Source organism: Anopheles gambiae, chromosome 3 (assembly GCF_943734735.2).
Source record: "Anopheles gambiae chromosome 3, idAnoGambNW_F1_1, whole genome shotgun sequence".
Lineage (NCBI taxonomy): Eukaryota > Metazoa > Arthropoda > Insecta > Diptera > Culicidae > Anopheles > Anopheles gambiae.
This window is the reverse complement of record NC_064602.1, coordinates 2,336,800-2,358,429: the sequence shown is the minus strand read 5'-3', so window position 1 is coordinate 2,358,429 and position 21,630 is coordinate 2,336,800. Positions and strand designations below refer to the sequence as shown.

The following is a 21,630-nucleotide window of genomic DNA, read 5'->3' as shown; positions in this document are numbered from 1 at the left end:
ATCAACATGAACACCACCTCTCGGGTGGATGCTCAATTCCCTTTGCTGTAGGTGTGTACCTCTAGCCAGAACCGAAGCTACAAGGACATGAGGAAATGGCACAAATTCCTGCGAAGAATCGTTCCTTTTCCATGCAGGTAGTATCAAGTTACTGCTTCAATAAAGCAAGGTACAGTTTGCAACGGGTACAGATGGGCAAAACAACCTTTTTTGTGTCTTATGTGCTCTAGCATGATGAAACGTTGTAAACTTAATAAACGCCCAGTTTTCAAATGAAAATTCAAATGAAATTTCCGTTTGGTTTCTTATGCCAAAATGAGCTTAGCTAAAATAGGGACCGAAACAGTTGTAATGCAAATTTACAAACCAAAAAAGCAATTCAAAATGCGTACGAATTCAAGGAACTGTTTGCAAAGCTTTCGCTGCTTGCGCCCTCTAGCGAAAGTTATCGCAAGCTATGTAGCTTTAAGTGTAAAGCTTTGCGGCTATTTGTAAAGCAAAGGAAAAGCACAAACCGTTAGACTTTGCAACAGCATTTCATTTTGCGTAAACTTCCTAGCAATTTTCTAACAATTATTTAATTGGAAGTTTTTAATAAAACAAAAAACGCATGGAATTTTCCCTCGAAACTGTTGGTGAAGTGATTTGGAAAACAAAAAATCTCATTCAGTGCGAACAAAGGAGTATTTGTGGATGGAAAAGGGCTCTCGAAAGATGGTAAATTCACACGCATTTAAGCGTGTGATAATTGGAATCGATCATTATGCCCTTTTTCAACAAACACCCGCGCCAATACGCAACGCTACTTTCTCTGCACCCGGGCGCTCTCTGCGCGAGTTTCTGCTTTTTGCAAACATGAGAAAAAAGCTCTCCGCCCAACATACCCTCCTTCTCTCTAACACCCCATCCACCCCCACCACCACCCCTATCCTCGCCCTCGTCTTCATCCTCTCGGGTGCAGCTGAGAGAGCGCGCATGTGACTCGAAATACTACTGACCTACTAAAAGGAAAGCTTCTCTACCGATCGGCGATCATGTTCGCACACACACACACACACACGCGAACACCCCGCACACAGCTGTCAGGTTGAGGGCCGTGTCTTGACAGTGTGTTCCGGTTCCCGTGTTCGCGAGTCGCGCTGGTTTAAACCCGCACGGCGCCGCAGTATGTGTGTATGTTTGCTCTGCTTTCTCTCTCGTTCCGTGCGTGTGCGCTAGGGGTGGTGGCAATGCACCTTGGCCATGTGTCCGGAGATTGGGCTGCTGCTGCCGCTGCTGCTGTGTTCGTGAGAGGAACGTGTGTGGCGGATTCGGTTTACCGACGACCGACGACGCACGGTTTCCCGGACGGTGCGAACCTACACTAGACCAGTCCTATTCAGGCAACGGTTTGAGCCGCCAGGCGAAAGGCTTTCTCGTCGCACTCGTTGCAGTTCCGGAGCAGTACTCCATCCGTTAAGCAGGTGTGTGTCATCTTCATCTTGACCGTGCGCGATCGTTGGGGTTTGGGCGTTGTTTAGTGGATCATTTTCAAGCGAAATCCTGCAAGCGAACAGCATGTGACAAATGAAGTGTGCAACTACATTAATTAACAAATTGTCTCCCAACAATCGTCGTTCGGCAACAGTGTTTCTAGTGCCAAAAGTGCCTCCATTAGAAAATACAAAAATAGAATAAAGTTGTGTTTAAAACGCTAGAAACAACCACAACCGTCGCGGGTCGCACAAAATTGCACACCCGGTGTAGAAAGCAAAAAGAAAGGAAAAGGAGAAAGTTGAGCAAGTGCCCGGTGTGTGTGTGTGCTGTTCGGTCTGCCGCTTTATATTTGTTTTAAACCTTTTGCTTCGCGCGATGATTAAATAAGTTCGATCGAGTGCGTGTCCGAAGAGAGCGACCACCAAACAGGGACCATCCCGCGGGACCATGATCGCCAGCATGGGTGGCAACGTGCCGTCGTGCTACTGCTACCGGTGGAAACTGAACCGGCCGGATGAGTGAAGCACAGCGCACGATCGAGTGTTGTGTGTTGTTGCGAATTTTCTTCCCTATAAAGTGGGCGCGCGGAGTGTTAATGAATAATTACGCTAATTGTGGCCATTTATGGTGACGAAAAGCCGAGCCGAGAAAAGCGTCCGTCTTTATAAGCCCAGCCCCTGTGTGATAGAGCAAGTGCACACACTTGCACAGGTTGCGGCGTGCCCATCTTAAGGGGTTCGACAAACAAGCACAACGGAAAATAACCGGGGAGCTTGGTGCGCCGAAGCATTCGAGGCAGATTATCGGCCGTAGTGCGGCGGAGGTAACAAACAAGTACCACAGACACACATCGGGACAATTCTGGCCGGTTTTGTTGGTCAGTCGGTTGGTGTGTGTGTGTTGGAAACTGGAAACTCGAACGGGATCGGATGCGGCCGTGCGATCGGTCCGGACTGATCATAACATACGGAAAGGTGAAGTTAGCCGTAGTGTACGCGTAGTGCAGTGCAGTCGGGCAGTTGCAAAACATTTGTATTACTAAGGTGACACTTAATTCCCGACTCATCACTCAACGGATGATGGCGTTTCATAGCGATCGTGTACCTAGTGTAAGTATGCCGGGAAAAGGGAGCTTCTTATAGATTAGTTACAACGACTCACTTACTTATGCAATCTGCACATGTCCCATACCATAATCCGATTGTACTACTTCGTGCCCATTGGCAAGATAAGCCGCGATCGGTTACACCTGTACATCCAGCCCTATGATCGCTCAAAACATGCAAACATGATCAGCATTTATTGGCGAGTGCAACGAGAGAAGAAGACGACATTCGCGCCCGATGCCCCTTCTGCATCAGGACAGAAGCAGTAAAAGGTTCGTGGCCTAGTTTCAATCCCACGCGTTGAACTCTTTCCGAGCGTCCGAGCTCGATCAGGAGCGAAATGATCGTCGTCAATCGCTTTGCGGATGCACCGCTTGCCATTCCTATCGCCGTATAGTGCAGTCCAGTGTTTTGGGCGATATCACTCTTCCGCTTCTTCTTCCTCATAACAAACCATTTTAATCCCGACCAGGAGAGAAAGTGATTTTGAGTGTCTGCGGCTCGTTGTCGTTGCGGTCGGTTTTATTTTGTTTAACTGTATCCCTTTTGTGTCTCTCCGTTCGGTTCCTCGTGCACACCTTCCTTGTTGTTCCGGTACGGGGAAGGGCCGTACAAACCGGTTTAACCGTTGAAACAACTACCGTCCGACAACAGTTATGTTGTCCGAAAATCTGAACGACCAATAAAAAAGGGAATTAAATGAAACACAACCCCCACTGCGGCTTTTCCCTTCGGTTCTCCAGAGGCCAATGGCCGCATAATGAAGGAAATGAGGGACAGATGCAAGCCAAAGGGCGGCTGAGACATGTCATTGAGAAAGGTTCAAGAGCTGGTTGGAGGGGGGAGGGGGGTGTGGTTGCTTTTATTCAGGTTTTATTGACCTTCCGCACCTGCTCGCTTCGAATCGAATCCACAGCCACAGCACAGCCACACACACACACAGTTGTTCGATGTCGTTTTTGATTTTCCATTCCGTCGCCATCAGATTCGATTTCTACTTTTACTCTCGTTGGTCCCGATGGTGGTCGATTAGACGGCCTGCCCGGGCCCGGGGAGGTGCATACATACATGAAAATCGACTTTCGCTTTCTTTTGCGGTACAACCATCCTCCGGAAGCGCGCACAACGGTATGTCGTTCTCAGCCATCCTGCGCTTGGGGTCCGCGATTCGCGGGCGATTATTATGATGAGGTTGACCGTAACATACTCACACACACATAGACACATACACATCAGATATCAATGAGCCCCGGTCACCCCGATGGGGGGGGCGATCGGATGTGAAAGCGCATTTGCACACAAGGTCACACAGGGAATTCGGAGAGCGCTTCCGAAGATCGTGAATATCGTGAAAGTGTTAAAGCCACCATTCCGAGCACGAATCGTATCGGAAATCGTGAAAGTTTTTGCGGACATCCAAAATCCCGTTCGTTTCATGCCTGTCTAGCGAAGCATCGGGCGAAACACCGGTACTTCAATCAATTAAAAGAAATACATCGTTGCCACACACTTGTTTGTGGATTGTACGGTACGGCTTGTCACTGGGAACTCATGCATTTGGAGCACACGGAGTACGTGTTTTGGAAAACATATTAACCACTTCGACGACAACTTCCTTACAGCGCGTTGTAATGAAGCTCCCAGGTGAGCAGCGAACGGTAAGGAGCGACTGGGCCTGCCTGCCACTGGGCGCAGAGATGTGGGTTACAAACCCCACGTCCCCCAACGTGACTTGCATATCAATGGACCGCTGGAAGGCAAGGTGGTGCATCCCCAGTGCTTTCCGGCACTGTCTTTTGCCGGGAAACAATGCAAAGCCTGACCTTAATCCCGCGGCAGTGTCTCGTGCAGCAAGCCATCTGGCGCGTATATAGAGCAGAGCGCGCATGAACCGTTCTGTTTTTTTGCTTAGAATGCATAATGTAGAATGGAAAGAGCGCGCCGGGCGGGTTTGTTTACATAATTGTGGGAAAGTGGAGCATTGCTAGACGGGCTCGGGACGCTTATAGTTTATGATATTTGTTCATTTGCTCTATGGAATTGAGTCACAGAGCAGTCACAGGAGGAGGAGTGTTGACTGCCAGCATTACATAAACGATGCGCAAATGTTGGGTCATTCCCTGTTAGGATATGTTAACATTGCCCCACACACACTCACACACAAGTTATGCAAAAAATAGATTAACACATTTCCGTGTCGTTGTTGGCGCAGAATCAATAATGCTGTCTCTTTGCAGGCACATGAAATGGACTCGTCCCAAACTCAGAGCAGATGACTCAGTTTAACCTTTCACTTTTCTCCCCTGTTAGCTTAAACATCACCATATCATCCCCACTCCGTATCGCTGGCATTAACACCTTGTCATGGTGTGATATGGGGCTTCGCAGAAATGGTCAGAAAAGTAAAAGTACCCCAACGACAACTGGGACAGAGCAGGGTCCCAGTTTTTGTTGTTGTTGCTTTCATTAGACACTGCGCGTGCGCAACAACAGGTCCATGGCGTGTGTTCAACGGCGGTTCGCGTATGTCACGCGCCGTCACCAAAACTGTGTTGGATGATCACGTGATCGCGACACGGTGTGGGCATGGGCGAGGTGAAAGTGACCATAACAAAGCCTTCCCCAATCCCCGATAACAAGACATTATAAAGTGAGGGAGGGAAACTTAAAATGATAGACCCTTTCGATCGGCTTTAAAGATGTATGTTTAAAACAAACATGAAAATTCAATTCTCCACCCATCGAAGTAGTTCACTACAGTTCATTTCTCCCATTTTCTCTTTCCAGTGGCAAACGACGCGTGGTTTGCTGGGCTGGTGCATTGTTTCAACTATGCTGCTGTTGCTTCTGCTGGTTCCGATCGTATCGACAGCCGAGAGCTATGGATACGATTCGGCGTCGTCCTGCGACCCAACGAGAGCCTCCCGCCGGGGACGTTCACAGCTCCTCAAAACCATCCCCTGCGATCTGAGCGTGCAGGCGTACTGCAATCTGCCCGGTTCCGCATATCCCTGGCATGCCGTGCGTCGGTTTGTGCACGAAAACCAGGGCCTGATGCGCCGGATGTACGGCGACGTGCGGCACATATCGGTGCTGAAGGAGGAGTTTGAAAACAACGAGATCGACATTGACGATATCGATCGGGCGACGGAGCGGTACACGAGACCCTCCGGCCATCTTGGGTCGGCCGGCGGACGGGATGGCAAGCGGATGAAGTATTTGCGGCCCTCCTCGCCCCACTACGATGGAGCACCGGGTCACTATCCGCGGGACAAGAGCAATGAGATCCCACTGAATGAGCCTCACTTCCGACCGACCCAGACGAAGACGACGGTTACGACGACAACCACAACGACGCCCAGTAGTAGTAGTAGTAGTAGTACCACGTCCACTGACAGCAGTAGCACTACCACAACCAGCGCTACCACGACGACTCCGACTGTAGAGTCGAGTGATATCTCTACCACGGGTAAAAGCACTTCAACGACGACTGCGAGCAGTACCGGGACGAGTACGACCGTTGAGTCACCTCCGCCGAAAAATGGTAGTCCAGCATCGGTAGGGCAAACAGTGCCGTCCTCCACGCAGACCACATTGGAGCTGCAGGAAGCAAACCCATCAGTCGAGAGCAAAGTGGAGCAGCAGCATGCAACTACTACCAGTACGCCGTCTACCGCCGACAAGATCTCCCCAGTAGCTGGATCCAGTGTTGTTCCAACCAACAAGAACTCCATTCAAGCTGCGGATACGGAAGCTATCGATATGGACGCACTGTCTTCGCTAGCTAAGCTGGAAACGAATGAATCGTTACAGGCGACCTTCGCATCCGGCGACAAAGACGTGGAAGAGACGGTTGTAAAGATATCCTCCACTCTGAAGCTCGCCTCGTCCAGTGCACCCGAGAAGGTAGATGATCGGAAGGAACCCCTGGACTCTGTCACAGAGAGTGGCGCTAAGGCCGGCGAGATCGAGTCCACGATCGGTAGCTATCCCAATGATCGGCAAGATACTGAAGAGGCAGTATCCGACGATATTACTGCTGACGACCACGATTCACTGAGCAGCAGCAGTAAAACGGTGGCAGAATCGTTGATACAACATCAGCCGATTCAGACGACCAGCAATGTACAGCAGCAGCAGCAGCAGCAAAAGATACGATTTGAGAGCATTAAACCACACCCGGGAACGGTGACGGGCAGTTCGACGTCGGTAAAGAAGATATCCAACCCCGAGGGCCAACTGTTTCAAGATGCGGCCCAGAAAGAACCGCCCGTCGTTAATGGGCGCGGAGTGTAAGTGATCTTGCAGCAACCAACTAGCGATTTGCGTCATGTCTAGCTCTTAATTGATGGATTTCATTTTGTTTCTGCTTTCTAGTAACGCTTGCCCAGTGAAGGAGGAGGTAGTGGCACCGTTCTGGGCCAACAATACCCGGGGCGAGGTGCTCGCACTGCTGAACCTGTATCCCTTCGAGCAGTACGTGCACTGGGAGAAGTGCACGCACGAGCTGAAGCAGATGTACTGCCGCGAGGGCTGTCGCTGCGAGCAGCAGTACCGATTGCACCGGCTGCTCGCCTACGATCCGCACAACGAGTGCCGTGGCATCTTTTCCGACTGGTTCCGGTTTCCGTCCTGCTGCATCTGCAAGTGTTACGATATGCCGTTCGATTTCCGCGTCACCTCGCGCAGCCCTCGGTCGTTGACCAAGGAGTCGATCGAGCTGGTGGAGGATGAACTGCAGAATGCCATCTACGAGCATGCGGCCGACGAGTGGTACCGACCGAAGGAACATGACGTTGAGTAAGTTGCAAGTGTGGGGAATGGTAAGGGCGGGTACACGCGCGTTGCACACTTCCCACACCACCATGTTGCGTCCAAAGGCTAGTGATAAAAATGTGAAACTTTTTTTTTACTCTTGTATCGTGCGGTTCGAAGGAGGTGGAGGAAAAGCTGGTAGGGCTACGTTCGGACTGTTTTGTTTTTGTTTTTGTTACATCGTACTGTAACACATACGCGAAGGGAAGGAAACGCATTAAAACGTATAATAAATGTAACGATTGAACGCGTCATTGTTTTGTTTCAAAAATTTTATGAATTTAATATAATAATAATAGTAATAATAATAGCAATAATAATATTAATAATAATATTTATATTAATATGTTTAATAAACAATTGTTAATCGTATAAAGATATATATGTATAGTTGTATATCAGGATTTGTATACTCTACCAAATTTCAAAAGATACTAGGTCATTGATTGATTCTGTTCCGCGTTTGATTACATTACGCACTCTACAGAAGATAAACGAACCGACTCTTTGTTTGTTCCTATCATTTGCCGTAGAGCTAATGGTGTTACTTTCTCCCTATATTGCTTGTATCGCTCACATCATTTCCCTTTGCATCTTCGACCGTTCTAATCTAACTGTCGTACTGATTTTGATTACCTTCCTTCTTTGCGCTGTGACTGGCGCCGGGGTTACAGTCAAACAAAACAAACAAGTAACATAAATTATGCTTCGATTGAACAATTGTGATGCACGAAACTGAATGAATGAATAAAACAACAAAATGATGTAAATACTAGCTGCTGCTGTTGCTGCCAACACCACATTTGTAAATAGCACACAACACACACACACACACAAAACAATGAAATGAAAACAATCGGATGCTCGCTTGCTGCTGCTGCTGCTGCTGCTTGGCAAACAAACTTTCGCATTCGTTTGTGATTGAATGGTTGAGGTAGTAAAATATTGTGCATTTTGAATACATTTAGCACAGAGCAAAAAAATAAAACAAGGAGATCGCTAAACAACGTGTTACTTGCGAGTGAACTAAAACGGTACAAAGATCCGGTGTGTATAGAAGTTATTCTTTTCTGCTCTTACAGATGGTACACTGCCGTACTTTCTTTTTCTTGTAACAAATATTCCTATCAATAATTTTGATAACTGGAAGACATAACGGACGAGTATAAACGATCGATCGACAAACAGTTCCAATTCAATCGGTACTCTTCGTCTAATAGAACGATTTATCAATCATAACAGCATCACCCCATCCCTGGCAAAGGGGTTAGTCAAATGTAACATCATTAAGCGCTTGGTTTCAGGGTACAGCGATATTTAAATGTTCAATCCCTCCTCCTCCTCCTCGGCTCGTATCAATAAATGCGTTCACTTTCCCGGAACGTAACAATTGTAATGCATTTTGCAAATTGCTCTATACTAACAATAGATAGTTTGGAAGACTTATTTATACTTTCATAGGTTTTAACGTTCAATGCGTAAAAGAACAACTCAAATTTACTGACTGTAAACGTGAAAACAACATTCCGTAAAGCACGATCATAGCGACAACGACAGGTGGGTGTGATTGAGCGAGCGGAAGAAGCTGTTTTGTTCGATTGTGTGCTATCGAATTCGGTAGCGAATATATGAATTGCGTCTAGTGCGCCGAGTCTTCTACTACCCGGAGGACATTTGTTGATCTACATAAATGCACCCGTCCGTTCGTTAGTAACATACAGACTTGTCTGCTGTATTAATTTGCATGGAAATCTGTGAGATTCTGTATAAGATTGTTTTAGTTTTTCGTTGATAAAAATGCCGAAATAGGGATGCAATGTAATTGAGAGCTGCTATATCCTATCACCCCGTGTCGTTTAAGTATCATTCAACATGATTAGCAAGCCTTTGTCTAACAAAATGTAATCGCGGACACAATCGCTTACATCACCGCCACAACTGCCTAAAACTTGTGATGAAGTGTTTGCATTAAATATCTACCGGTACGGCTATCGCTTTCGAAAGTGGAGGTACCTACACAACTACTTGCACTGTACTTATTCCTGTCCAAGACATTCCATTCATAATGTATATTGCACAGTACTTATGCTAACTGTTCTGTTTCTGCAGTAGTTGTATGATAACTTCTTTTTTTTTCCTTCGTCTTGGGGTCTAAAACTCGAAAGAGGGGGCTTAGTGGTGTTTTGGAATACTTTACCTTAACAACTTGTTTGTTCGTTGGTTGATACGCAGCTTGCGTATCGATTAGGCCAATCGTTCATCTTCATCGGGACGAAGATAGTTCATGGATGGTCACAACGGCGATGGGATCGAAACCCACAAGATCTTCTTCTGTTCGCAATCCACAGCCGCTTTAATCTGCGTACACATGTGTGTAATATTCACGCCCGAAATCACTCCTGTGGAAAGTAGTCGCGGTTAGTTGCGCCGGGTTAGTTACCTATACTCACTGGAAACCGCATTTCGCACTCACCGGAGATAAACTGTCGATATTCCGACTCCAGCTTGAGCGTATGCTCATACATTTCCTTGGCTGCCTTGGCCGAGATTTTGTCAGTCGAGTAGCGCGAGTCTTTGATCTCCTTGATTTGCTTGGCCGATTTGAAGCGCAACAGTAACACGATCGGGTAGATTTGTGCGCGCTGCAATCGTTCTACTGCCGCCATGCCCACGTTCAATATGCAATGACATTGCTGCAGAAAAGAAACCACGTAACAAAACGTTAATAAGATGCGATTGGCAATAATCCATCGTTTTTAGACGCCGTATTATACCTTATTGTCACGCACGGCTTGCATGCTGGTGTACTCGAATATGCCATTGCTACGCATCTTATAGTCGGCGATTGTATTGTTCTGTATTGCAAGCTCCATCTCGTCCTTGGTACATTTCTTCTGACTCTCCTGCAGGACGGCAAAGTCCTCCGGGAAATCTACGCACAGCTTATCGATGACAAACTCGTACAGTGGTCCCAAAATGATCACTGGCCGATAGGTGTCTGGTGGAGGAGTGTAAAGGGAAAACATATCAATACATTTCGCACCGTGTTTTGGGGACACAATCTCTGGATACTCACATTCCAACCGTTCAACGCGTTGGTAGCTGCTCAACCCATCGTCGCTCAGTGATCCCGAATCAAGGTACAGGCTCAGGTGCGTGTTGCTAAAGCTGGCCAGTTCTTTTGAATCGCGCGATGAGCTCCGTTGTGGTTTGATGCGCTTGAAGAACGATCTCCGGGCCGATGTTGATCCTCGGCGCGCCGTTGTATCAACGTCACCCGGATCTCCGAGCAATCGTAGCTCTTCCTCCACTCTGCAAAACGGGTTGGAAAAAGGTTAGCAAAAGAACAGGACTTCGAACTTAACTGCGCATCAATCGGACACTCACTTTAGCTTGTTGGGAATGATGCCGCATTGCCTCTTGTGGCCATATTCGTCCAGCTTCCAAGCACGCCATTTACCGGGAATTCCACCGAACATGGTGTTGTCGACGAACAGCACCTCGTCCTTCGTAAACGATAGCTCCGAGTCACCCTGATCGCAGTTACGATCGAACCCGACGCGGATGTACAGTGCATCTCCAGGTTTATCTTTGATTTGATTGAACTCTGCAAACGGAGAAAAACAAGAAACAATATCAAGATCGATGATGAGCAGTTCGTACAACGGAGTGCAAATGGGGCATCCGGCATTGGGGAACATACTTTGAATGTTGTACAACACGAGCACCTTCACATGGTCGGCGGGCTTTGCAATCTCGAGCGCTGCGTGCTCCGCCGTCGAACGACGCATATCTGTGCCGTTAAACTCCAGTATCTGATCGCCCACCAGCAGTCCGGCCTGATCCGCGATCGAATCCTTCTGTACACCATGCACAAATATGCCGTAAGCGTTGCCACCGACCAACGTTATGCCCAGGTTGGACGTTTTACGCGTCTCAATGTAGATCTCGCGCGGCTGCTCTTTGTACATGTTGCTTTGACCGCCGCCGACGCCGGAGCTACCGACAGCCACGGAACCGTCCTCCTCGTCATCGTGCAGCTGCGTTTGGTGCTCCAGACTGTCGCTGAATTCTTGTGCCTTTACCAGGGACGATGTTTTAGGGGCGGTCATCGTACCGGTCATAGCGTTAACGGCCGTGGTGTTTACGGCCGATATGAGCGTGCGACCCATCGAGCGCGGCGAGTTCTGCGGTGTGGGCGACCCCGAACGAGCAACATTGTCCTCGCTGGTAGTGAGGTTGCTGTACACCACCGGATTGTAGAGCACGAGCATGGTAATGGAGTTGCCACACTGGCGCAACACATGCGCAGCCAGTTCGTACGTCGCTTTGCGTAGGTTGATCCCGCACACCTCCAACAGCTGATCGCCTATGTGCAAACCGACCTTGCTGGCTAGGCTGTTTTGTCCCACATTCGACACGAACACGCCCCCTCCATTGCGTCGGCAGAAAATTTTGATTCCGAGCGACATTTCACTCTTGTCGATCTGCACCAGCCGCAGCTCGCCTACGTTCGGCTTCGAGTGGCCATAGTCCTGCAGGGAGCTGCGCTTGTTGGAGCCGGGCCCGCCGCCCCCGGGTGGAGCGTGTCCTGGTTTCAGCACCTGCACCTCGAACGTCGGTATTGGCGAGGCACGTTCGGAGCTGCTGCAATCGATCGAACCGTTGCTGATCTTGATGCCACTGCCCCGGCTCGTTACACTCTGGTTCGAGGGAATGCGAAAGCCCCCCTGATGGTGGTGATGGTGATGATGGTGATGATGGTTGCTATTGCTCGTTAGGTGGCTTTTATTCCGGGGAAACGTACCGCCTTCGTAGCCGCCCGTATAACCGGATATAGGAACGTCTTCCTTCGACGATTGAATCTGACTGTACCGATACGCAGAATAGTCCATGGAAGCACCGTGCGAATGATGTCCCATTGCTGCCGGCCCAGTGCCTCCGCCACCTCCTCCACCGCTGGCAGCCGCTGGATAGCTCAGCAAGGCATCGTTTGCAATGCTAGCACTAGCTCCACCGCCACCGCTCTGGCCACCGCCCGGTTGGTGGTGATTGCGCATGAACGGATGGGGATAGGAACCGGGAAATATGGTTGCTCCGTAACCAGCCGTCGCTGCTGGGTGTACTGTGCTGCCGCTTCGGTTGGAGGACGATCCTCCTCCACCCCCCGAACCGCTGTTGCCCATCAAATGTTTACGCATGTGGGTCAGTGGAAGTGTGTTGGTATTTCCCGGACCAACCATCGCGCCTGCGATGCCCTGGTTGCCACCACCGCCACCCGTTGCGCCCATGTTCGCCGACATGCCACTCATGGGCGTCCCCGTCCCATGCATGCCGCCCATCCCACCGCCGAGGGAAAGCGTTTCCGTATCGATGCTCTCGTTGTCGCTCGAGTACTTCGACAACGATTTGGTGATCTTGGACGTCATGAAGAATTCCGTCGTTTTCGACGTAGGAATACCGAGCGAGGCCGCCGCCGTTCCGGAATAGTAAGTCGGTGGGCTTTTGGACAGTGAGTGGGGCGCACTGGCCGAATCGATCGAATGATTGCTCTTCTGCGACGAAGAGGTTGGAATGGGAATGAAATCGAGCGAGTTTTGCTGCTGGTGTGGCGCAAGCATTAGTTGCTGCTGCTGCTGCTGCATTTGTTGCTTGCTCGTCGGTGGAAAGTTCAGACTGAAGCGATGCTTGTTTAGATTCAACCCGCCACCGTCATGGTGCCGATCATCGTACGTCGAAGATCGCGGAAACGGCACAATAGTGTTGGATTTGCCCATGGTAGGCACCCCTGTTGGCACCCCTCCAGTGATAGGACCACCAGCCATTCCGGCAGTCGCTTCTCCATACTTTGCGGCAAGCAGACGGTTTAAATCCATCGGCATAACGGGGTTCGAGTTGCGTTTGCTTGAGCTCGGCAGCGTTCCCTGTCCGGAAGATGGGCCGGATCCAACGATACCACCATTTCCACCCGGTCCTGACGCACTTGCACCACCACCACCACCACCGCTGGTAATCCCTCCGGGAGACAGCGATCCACCAGACACCGTGTTCGGTTGGAAAGTGGTCGGAATCGTATGGGCTTCGTTCAGCACAGCGGCGAAGTAGTTGTTATTGTCCAGATCACCACCCCCACGCGGGATGGTTAGCTGGGGTCTGATCTTCTTCTTCTGCACTATCGTTCCGGGATGCGTTTCGTTAATGTGCATTGCCATGTTGACCCTGGGCCACGTCCCACGCGGCACCTCCGACTGGTGGTGCGGGTCGTTCTTGCTGCGACGCTTCGAGCGTTTCCCATCCCGCGATTGCTCATCGCTGTCCAGCACGGAATCGAGGGCCGCGATCGCATCGTGCTCCTGACTACCGCCCGGACCGCCCGCCTCCTTGCTGTGATTGCTTATCGCCATCTTGTCCTTAATCTTCTGAATAAACTCCGTCAGCTTGGAGGCCGATTTGGTCGACGAGGGCGTACTAGCCGCGACCGAGTTGGGCGTGCTCGATGAAGGCTGGTACGCCGAGGAAGGCATCACCGACGGCAGGAAGTGATTGTTATTGTCAAACTCCAGGCTCAACCGATGGTTCATCATGGTCATTGCGTTGGCACTCGTGTTCACGCTGCTCGTGTTCGTGGTGTGCTGGCTGCCGAACGTCGACAGCGAGTTGTCCGTCTGCGTGCAGCTGGTAGTGTTGCGGATGTGCTTCAACCGGGGCTGGTAGAAGCTGGCGTAGCTCGGATGGCTTTCGGGCATCTCCTTGATGACGATCAGATTGAGGCTGCTGTTGCGCATATCGTTGATGTACGCGTGCACATCGTTGATGTTCTTGATGCTTTCCATCGGTTTGTTGTTGATGGACAATATCCGATCCCCGACCGCCAGCCGGCCGTCCTTGGCCGCGATCGAGTTCGGCTCCAGCTTCGCGATGTACAGCCCGAGCTCGAGGCAAAGACCGTGGTTGCGGTTCGTGCTGGTGAATGGGATCTGCACCGGCAGCAAGCGCTTCGTCGGCCGCTTCACCGTAATGATGCACTGCGGCACACTGTTGCGGATCGTACGATAGATCATGCGCCGTGAGAACGTGCTGCAGTCGTGGTTGTTTATCTGGCAGATGATATCGTTCGGCTTGAGCTTGCCGGCAAAGATTGAGTCGTGCTCCACGGCAGCCACGTACGGGCCGCAGAGATTCTTCGTGTTGCTGTGATCGCTGCCGTAGCTGTGATCGAGATCGCCGCTGATCGTGAGCCCCCAGTCGGAGGAATTGCTCAGCAGGGGCGAGGTGTCGATTTCCACCATCTCCACGTCGTACTGCTGCAGCGATTCCAGGTTGTAGATCGAGCTGAAGCTGCTGTAGTGCGAATTCCGATGGCTGTTGCTGTTGTTCATCGACACCAGCGAGGCGTTCGGCGTGGTTGGCGTACCAGTCCCGGGACCGTTCGGTTGCGACTGGGGTCCACCGGCCCCCGGCAAATTGGACGCGTTTTGGCCTGCCGCAGTGGCATTGTTGTTAATACTGTCGCGTGTCACCTGCTCCAACTGATCGGTTAGCAGTTCGATCTTCTTGTGCGCATCGTCCTTGTCCCGTATCGCTGCCAGCAGCTTCGACGTGGCCGTGTCGCGCTCTTTGCGTATTTCGTCGCACAAGTTCCGCACACTGTCCCGCTCCTGGACAATCTTTTCCCGCTCCGATATCGCCCAGTCCCGGCGCTGTTTGGCGACCTCCGTGTCGTGGACGGCTTTCGCTATCTCCGCCTTCGCTTTGTCGAGCGCTTTCTTCAGCCGCTCAATCTCCTGGTTGGCCGATTCCAAATTTTCCGACACAATACTGAACTTATCCTTGCTGTCCGACAGCTCCTTGCTCCAGCTGCTCTCGTTCGACAGCTGCTGGTACTCTTGGCGCGTCTTTAGCAGCTCAATCTTTTCCTTCAACGCTCCGCACTCCTTCACCTTACCCTGCACCTCCCGCTCCAGTGCTTCGTTCTTGTCGTACAGCTTCTGGTTCTCCTTCAGCACGCTGCCCCGTTCCGACAGCACCGTCTCGAGCTCGAGTTCCGTTGCCTTCAGCAGCTCCTTGTACTTGTTGCGCTCCTTTTTGAGCTCCTCGCACACTTTGATGTAGTGCGATGGGTCTTTCGTCATTTCCTCATACCGGTGGCGCAGCGTGTCGTACTTCTGCTTCAGCCCGCTGTACTCGTGGTAGGTGCTGTTGAAGAAGTCGCCCTTGCCTTCCAGCTCCTTCTTGAGCAGCTGGAAATCGTGCTCCAGCCGTTGCTTCTCGTTCGAAACCGTCTTCAGCTGGGACACCACATCGCGGTACTTGGTCTTGAGATACTCGAACTGCATCAGATGCTCGTACTCCGGCGCGCTACCGTTCGAGCTCGAGAACCCTGAAAAGACATTGTGTCCTGAAGAAATGGAAGCCGGTGTTTTTTCAGAGCAGATTTCATGCAAACAGTGAACTACCATCACAACCTACCTCCATCGTCGCTGTTGTTTTCGCTCGATGCCATTTTCACAAGCGTTCCACAAGCGATTTCGTTGTCAATTGTTTTCTTCTAATTAGTTCGTCATACTTTTTTGTTGTTGCCTCTTCAACCTTCAACACTGTCACTTTTCATGGATGATCCTAAAAGAAAAAGAAGAAAATGTTTTTAAATATCCAAAAATAGGGGCTCTAAGCTGAAAGGCTGGGAAGGCAGCAGATGAGGCACTGTGGAAGGATTGCGGAAAGTTTCACAGCCTGCTGTGGTGCGAAAATGATCGTTCTTCAATTAACAGCATAGAAAGCGGTTCCATACACACAACCGATCGCTTCTGCATTGCACTTTGCGCATGGAAGGTGATGTGGGCGAGATAGGATCGAATCGCTCGGAAGGCGTTTAAATGCACGATCGAGCAATGAGCGTTTCAATGAATGGGCGGCACACCATTTCTATCCACTTTAGGGAAAGTGTAGTGAAATCTGTAGGGAATGTTGAATTTGGCATGCTTCCGTCGTTTGCAATGATCAAAACGCTGATAGAGCACAAGAACTTGTAATACACATATTTCTTCGACAAAATGTTGCTCTGGCTAAAGCGGCTGCTAAATTCTCGAAATGGTCCATAGGCCACGACATCCGATACGAAGCCAGGTAGTCAAAAATACCTCTCGACATGGTAACTTTAGGCAACCAAACAACAACAATTGGACTAGTTCCGTTCGCTGGGCTGGGATGGAAAATCGCACCGCAACGGGGGTCACATTTTGCACCAAAAAGTTGAAAGTTAACCAAATGGCATTGGCGTAAGCGGACACTCGCGACCAGATTTATGTAGGTGAAATGGGCCGAGAAAGTGTTGGCCGGATGGTGATTTTTATCTGAAGCTCCACCACTTGCTACACCGACTGATGACGGATGAAATGTCATTCTGCTTCAGTGAACAAGCTGAACATTGCTCGGATGCGCCCTGGCCCCGACCGCCGCCGCCCTCCTCCAAGCACGGGTAAACACAGTGGGGAAGAATTGCGATCGTGGGATGCTGATCCACTCCCCCTCCCCTCCCCCCTCGACAGATCCGTTTCTGGAGCTGGTCAACTAGCGAAAGGGAAACTTGCCAGCAGGGCGGAAACGCACGTACTTACATCTAGCGGATCGAACACAATCCGCACACTAGCAACCATTGCAGTGTACGTACTTTCTTTCGGGCCCCCTTCGGGGATCACGGCACGCACCGAAGAATGCAATTGCCTAGCTGGCAATCGGTTTTGCGAGCAACTGCAACGAAACTATTGGTGGGCATTCGCTGCACACCACGAGCACACCATTTTACACACACAAAAATGCAACACAATCGAGGCGAGCAACACACGCACAACAAAACAACACACAGTCGCGAAAAGCAGCGGAAAAAGCCCAGATTTCCCTGCTGGGCAGAATGACTGCACCGTGCACACTGGGCGCACAGTCACGGTCCACGCGGTTTGACAGTTGTTAACTCGCGTTTGTTTACGGTGGGCGTGTTTTGTGTGTAGAAAAGCGTTTTAAATTGTAATTTCAGTGTTTTATCAATTCAACCGGAGCTACAACACTGTAATAGTAGTTCGTATTATATTTTGACCGAACATAGTAAACCCTGCAATTGCGGTCAATAAGAAGGAAAATGCCTTTTCCCAGAGGTAAAGTTTCTTCAACGGTAACTAGAATGACAAACCAGGGCGAAATACGAAATTGTATACAAACTAGTGATGGGAAAATGAAGTTTTCGTCGGAATCGGTTCCGGCTAGCTCCGAAGTTTTCTGGAATCGATTGCGGATAGTAGGTCCTAAATCAGTTTCCGGAATCAGCTACAAAATTGGTTCCGGAATCGACTGAGTAAAAGGTTCCGCATTGGCTCTGCAATCGCAATCAGCTCCGGAATTGGCTCTGGAATCATAATAGGCTCCGGAATCGGAATCAGTTACTGAATCATCTCCATAAGAAGAGACGTTTGGGTCCAATGATACTACGTATTGATAACAGCAAAGAATAAAAATTTACTTGTAAACGATCCATTCTCATGGAGATTTCCGGACTGATTTATCTTCTGAAACTTCTTATTTCAATTTAAGAACTGATTCTCATTCCGGAGCTAATTCCAATTCTGATTCTGTTACCGGAAGAAATTGCGACTCCCAGAGGTCGATTCCGATTTCGGGGTCTATTCTGATTCAGGAACCTACTCCGATTCCGAATTCAACTCCGGAATAGGCTCCGGAGTTGATTCCGAACACGGAATCGGAATCAGGTAGGTCCGATTCCGAGCTCCCACCACTAACACAAACCACTTGCCCTTTGGAGATTTGAACCAGCACCGGAGAGCACGGAAAACGACGATTTCAGGCAGGTTCTGTTAGTTTTGAATTTAATTATATATTTGTTTTGTCGCATGAACCTTTCTATTTCGTACATTTGCACATTTCGTTTAAATATAAAAATTATTTTCCCACATACCCCCTACTTCGCAGCTATCGGACACCCTTATCCTGTGTTCTAGTCCTCATTCCACGGACGCCAAGACGTTCACGGTTCAGTAGTGTGTGTGTGTTTGTGTGTGAATTGTTTTTTCTAACTTCTTTTTTTCCCCATAGAGAACACTCGGACGAACGGATATTGATTAAAGATAATAGGAAATGTAATCGATTATTGTGTAAACCCTGCCCGTCGCGAACGCCAAAGTAATGAAATAAAAAGATGGGGAGTGTGCGCCGCGCACCTATTGTACGGTGATTTGCGAACAAAAAATGACAAAACGCGTAAATAATAAGCATGGTTGAACAGCGTGGTGTGGCTAAAACCGTGAACACTACCCGTTCGTTAAGCATTCTCCTCTGCTTGAAGATGTGTTGAGCCCCATTCATCGAGATGAACGGAAAGGTGGAATAACCGTCTAGTGTTTTCGGGGTGCCAAGCGTATGTCCTACTGTTTCCTATTTCAAAACTTTGAAAAATCCATTACGTACGACACCACACGCTCCACCGGATGGTAGTAGACGATCCTTTGTTTGATTTAAGCTTTTATTAACCTACGTTAATTGCGGTAAATAGGGCAGGCAAGACGACGACGCCAGTAAGGGTTCGCTCGGTACGAATTTCTGCCCCAACGTTTGTTCATCCTCTTCCTCCCTGCTAGCTTTCTTATCCTGTTTCGCAAAGCAAATGCAGTGATCTTCGTTGGCTCTATGCTAGTTATGTCCTTTCTCTCCTCTCGCTGTTTTGGATCGTACTCAGCCCGTGCCATATGTTGTTCGATTGCCCTGTTTGCCACCTGCCGGGGCTTATCGCGAATGTCACTCGCGTACGAAAGATCTCCCTATTGCCTCGAATACTATGCTGGATTGTGCAACTTTTGTGTTCTCATATCTTTCTATCCTAAAACGGTGATTACTGCCTACTCATATCACCGTTTGGCGAAAATATCGGGCAAAAACGACACTATGCATGACGAAAGTGTTGAACTTCGATGAAAACGATGATGACGACAACAACGCTACTAGTGATGATGATGATGCTGTTGGTGGTGGTGGTTGTGGTGGCTGCGGATACCGATGATGGTGGTGTTCGTCGAACGGAAGTCGGCAGGGGAGGGGGCAGAGGACGACCGGCTGGCCATTGGCTGCTCAGTTCTCGCTCTTGCCAGTTCGTCGTAGCAGCGCCGCCGCTAGATCCTTCTTCATCGTCGCCTGCTGGTTCGTGTCGGCCAGCGACTGAATACTTCGCAGCCCGTTGACGATGTCCTTCGTCTTGCCGAAGTAAATCTCGTTTAGCGTGTTACGGATTTTGTTCTCCATGTCTTCGACGATGCGCCCGATGTTTGCAATGTGGGGGCTCGTTTCGCTTACCGGGGCATCCTGTTCGATCTGCAAAACGGGAGGGTAAATCATGATTAATGCATTGCAGCATACGCAACACAACGCAACGCTAGTTGGACGACGTCGTGCCCGCATCGTCGTGTTTGCTGAAGGAAAAATGAAAAATGCATCACTCTCGAGCACCACAATCGCCACACCACAGCGCATCAGCACCATCAAAAGTGAAAGCTAACTCGTGCTTTTTTCATGAATAAACAAACGCTACGAATGCGTGTAATGACAATGGTATTATCAGTGGCACAACACAGTACGCACTTTGCGCTGCAGCGAACGACGAAACTGACGAAACGATTCACTCTCTCTCTGTCCCTCCCTCCTTTTGTCTTTGCGTCTCGTGCTCCACTCCCCTCGTCGTGCGAAACAATGGGTCACCCAAATGGACCGGTACGATCATTGGTGTTAATGATTTCATCGCTGTTAGGCGCCTATCACACTTAAGGTTCGTTCACTCGCAGGCCGTGGTTTAAAATTAGCTTCTGCGCTTTGGCGACAAGTTAAACGCGAGAGGGAGAGAGCGCGCGCAATTCACTTGTTGTTTTTAATCCGAATGACGTCGCTTACCTGTCTGGTGAGGCTGCCGCCAAGGTTGATCGTACCGGAACCCTGTTTGTTGGTCTGCAGCCACAGCATCGCGGTCGATGTGAGCTTGTAATGCGCCGTCCGACCGGAGCTCTTCTCCTGCACCTCCACCACGTGGATCGAGTCCCAGCAGCCCTTCGTCTTCTGGTTGCCCTCGCCGGCCTTCTTGATCAGAATGACGCCAGCGAAGCCGTGTTCCAGGTCCCACAGGTACGCGGACGAGACGCCTCCTTCGTAGTACATCTCGCGGTACTGATCGAAGGCATGGTTAGCCTCGACCTCCAGCTTGCGTAGCCGCTCGGACGGCATCGAACCATCCTCCAGCGGCGGGTCGTACGTGTTGGACCAGGGCGAACGGTACGAGTCGCCGTCACGGTTGTAGTCGCACAGCAGATAGTCCTTGCCCGTTTCCTTGTCCTTTGCTATCTTCAGCGGCTGGTCGACGGATGTCAGCAGATCCTCGCACAGGTCCGGCGCCAGGTCGATCAGATCGATCAGGTTCTTTTCGATCTGTTGGGGTGGAAGACGCCGCATCAAGTCGAGCGCGCAATCCATTTGTTGTTCCGACTGCAAAGATCATAATCAGATAAGTGTTTTTCGGCACCCCGTAGACCGTTCACGCATCGGCAAATGGAAAACAGATACTGCGCTGCGGGCAACATGCAAGTGCAGCTGCGATATCGGAGTCAGGTGCAGCTACGGGGTGACTTTGGGTGAGTTGCGCCCCGCCCTGCCCGTACGAGATACTCACCATACTGTATGCGTCACTTCCGTATCACAGACTCTTTCGACCTGCAGACCGATGATTAGCTCAACACACACACACGCACCAACAATCACACTAATCGAGGCACACACACACGCAACAGAAAACTCGGCGACAGGTACGGTTTCTGGTACAGGGTCTGGGGTGTATCTGGTGAGCGATGTGTGAGACGTTCACCACCAAGATTCACTCGATGACGATGATATCACGAATTCTTCCGTACGACGGGATTATGCGTGACCAGGAACCCTCTTTTAGCTCAGCTTTGCTTCTCACTCTCCGACACTGGTCCGCCGCGTATTCCGCTACACTTTCTGGTGCAGTTCCGATAAAGCACCCAACCCCAGAGAAAGTAAAGCACGATAAAAGGAAAAAAAATGAAAATAAGGAAATATTTTGACGTGACTAATGATTGCGAAGGCAACAACGACTACGATGACGATGGCCACTGACGATTATGGTTCGCAGTCGAGACGTTTCTGCCTTTCGCAATTGATGCGAAAT

The 21,630-nt window shown here is 49.9% G+C and overlaps 4 protein-coding genes across 7 annotated transcripts in view; 1 reads left to right on the top strand and 3 right to left on the bottom strand.

The window, feature by feature from the left end:
* The first annotated feature begins 2,472 nt into the window (after window positions 1–2,472).
* LOC1278089 (protein spaetzle 4) lies at window positions 2,473–7,651 on the top strand. The gene is made up of 3 exons (XM_061660410.1): window positions 2,473–2,585; window positions 5,370–6,874; window positions 6,960–7,651. Exons 1-3 carry the CDS (start codon window positions 2,553–2,555, stop codon window positions 7,384–7,386), a joined length of 1,965 nt encoding a protein of 654 aa, XP_061516394.1. The 5' UTR covers window positions 2,473–2,552; the 3' UTR covers window positions 7,387–7,651.
* On the bottom strand, window positions 7,652–17,343 carry LOC1278090 (disks large homolog 5). 4 transcript variants are annotated; one of them, XM_061660386.1, is made up of 8 exons: window positions 17,015–17,343; window positions 15,867–16,016; window positions 11,101–15,795; window positions 10,785–11,004; window positions 10,474–10,709; window positions 10,172–10,395; window positions 9,871–10,090; window positions 7,652–9,796 (listed from the first exon to the last, which is right to left on the bottom strand). In XM_061660386.1, the coding sequence occupies exons 2-8, from the start codon at window positions 15,898–15,900 to the stop codon at window positions 9,690–9,692; spliced, it is 5,736 nt and encodes a 1,911-aa protein (XP_061516370.1). In that variant the 5' UTR covers window positions 15,901–16,016; window positions 17,015–17,343; the 3' UTR covers window positions 7,652–9,689. The 4 variants fall into 4 exon arrangements, with proteins under 4 accessions (XP_061516370.1, XP_061516371.1, XP_061516373.1 ...); XM_061660387.1 differs by having other exon boundaries at window positions 17,068–17,343; XM_061660389.1 differs by having other exon boundaries at window positions 11,101–15,777; window positions 17,015–17,341.
* A 919-nt stretch (window positions 17,344–18,262) lies between these two features.
* LOC1278091 (F-actin-capping protein subunit beta) lies at window positions 18,263–21,255 on the bottom strand. Its single transcript, XM_317628.4, has 3 exons — window positions 21,112–21,255; window positions 20,343–20,927; window positions 18,263–19,769 (listed from the first exon to the last, which is right to left on the bottom strand). Exons 1-3 carry the CDS (start codon window positions 21,112–21,114, stop codon window positions 19,530–19,532), a joined length of 828 nt encoding a protein of 275 aa, XP_317628.2. The 5' UTR covers window positions 21,115–21,255; the 3' UTR covers window positions 18,263–19,529.
* Window positions 21,256–21,356: 101 nt separating this feature from the next.
* Window positions 21,357–21,630, bottom strand: part of LOC1278098 (myosin-11) — a 109,390-nt gene continuing 109,116 nt past the window's right edge. Inside the window, exon 7 of the mRNA XM_061660401.1 lies at window positions 21,357–21,403. Within this exon, the coding sequence (XP_061516385.1) occupies window positions 21,399–21,403 (5 nt within the window). The 3' untranslated portion in view covers window positions 21,357–21,398. The remainder of the gene's footprint in view (window positions 21,404–21,630) is intronic.

What these genes read in the sequence shown, in the direction of transcription:
- LOC1278089 (XM_061660410.1), top strand. Translation starts at nt 2,553, where the DNA reads ATGATGGCGTTTCATAGCGATCGTGTACCTAGT. An exon ending in ATAGCGATCGTGTACCTAGT is followed by an intron (nt 2,586 to 5,369) that starts GTAAGTATGCCG and finishes TTCTCTTTCCAG; the next exon opens with TGGCAAACGACGCGTGGTTT. An exon ending in GTCGTTAATGGGCGCGGAGT is followed by an intron (nt 6,875 to 6,959) that starts GTAAGTGATCTT and finishes TCTGCTTTCTAG; the next exon opens with TAACGCTTGCCCAGTGAAGG.
- LOC1278090 (XM_061660386.1), bottom strand. Translation starts at nt 15,900, where the DNA reads ATGGCATCGAGCGAAAACAACAGCGACGATGGAG. An exon ending in AAACAACAGCGACGATGGAG is followed by an intron (nt 15,796 to 15,866) that starts GTAGGTTGTGAT and finishes CCATTTCTTCAG; the next exon opens with GACACAATGTCTTTTCAGGG. An exon ending in ACGCGTTGAACGGTTGGAAT is followed by an intron (nt 10,396 to 10,473) that starts GTGAGTATCCAG and finishes CTCCTCCACCAG; the next exon opens with ACACCTATCGGCCAGTGATC.
- LOC1278091 (XM_317628.4), bottom strand. An exon ending in GCGGCAGCCTCACCAGACAG is followed by an intron (nt 19,770 to 20,342) that starts GTAAGCGACGTC and finishes CCCGTTTTGCAG; the next exon opens with ATCGAACAGGATGCCCCGGT.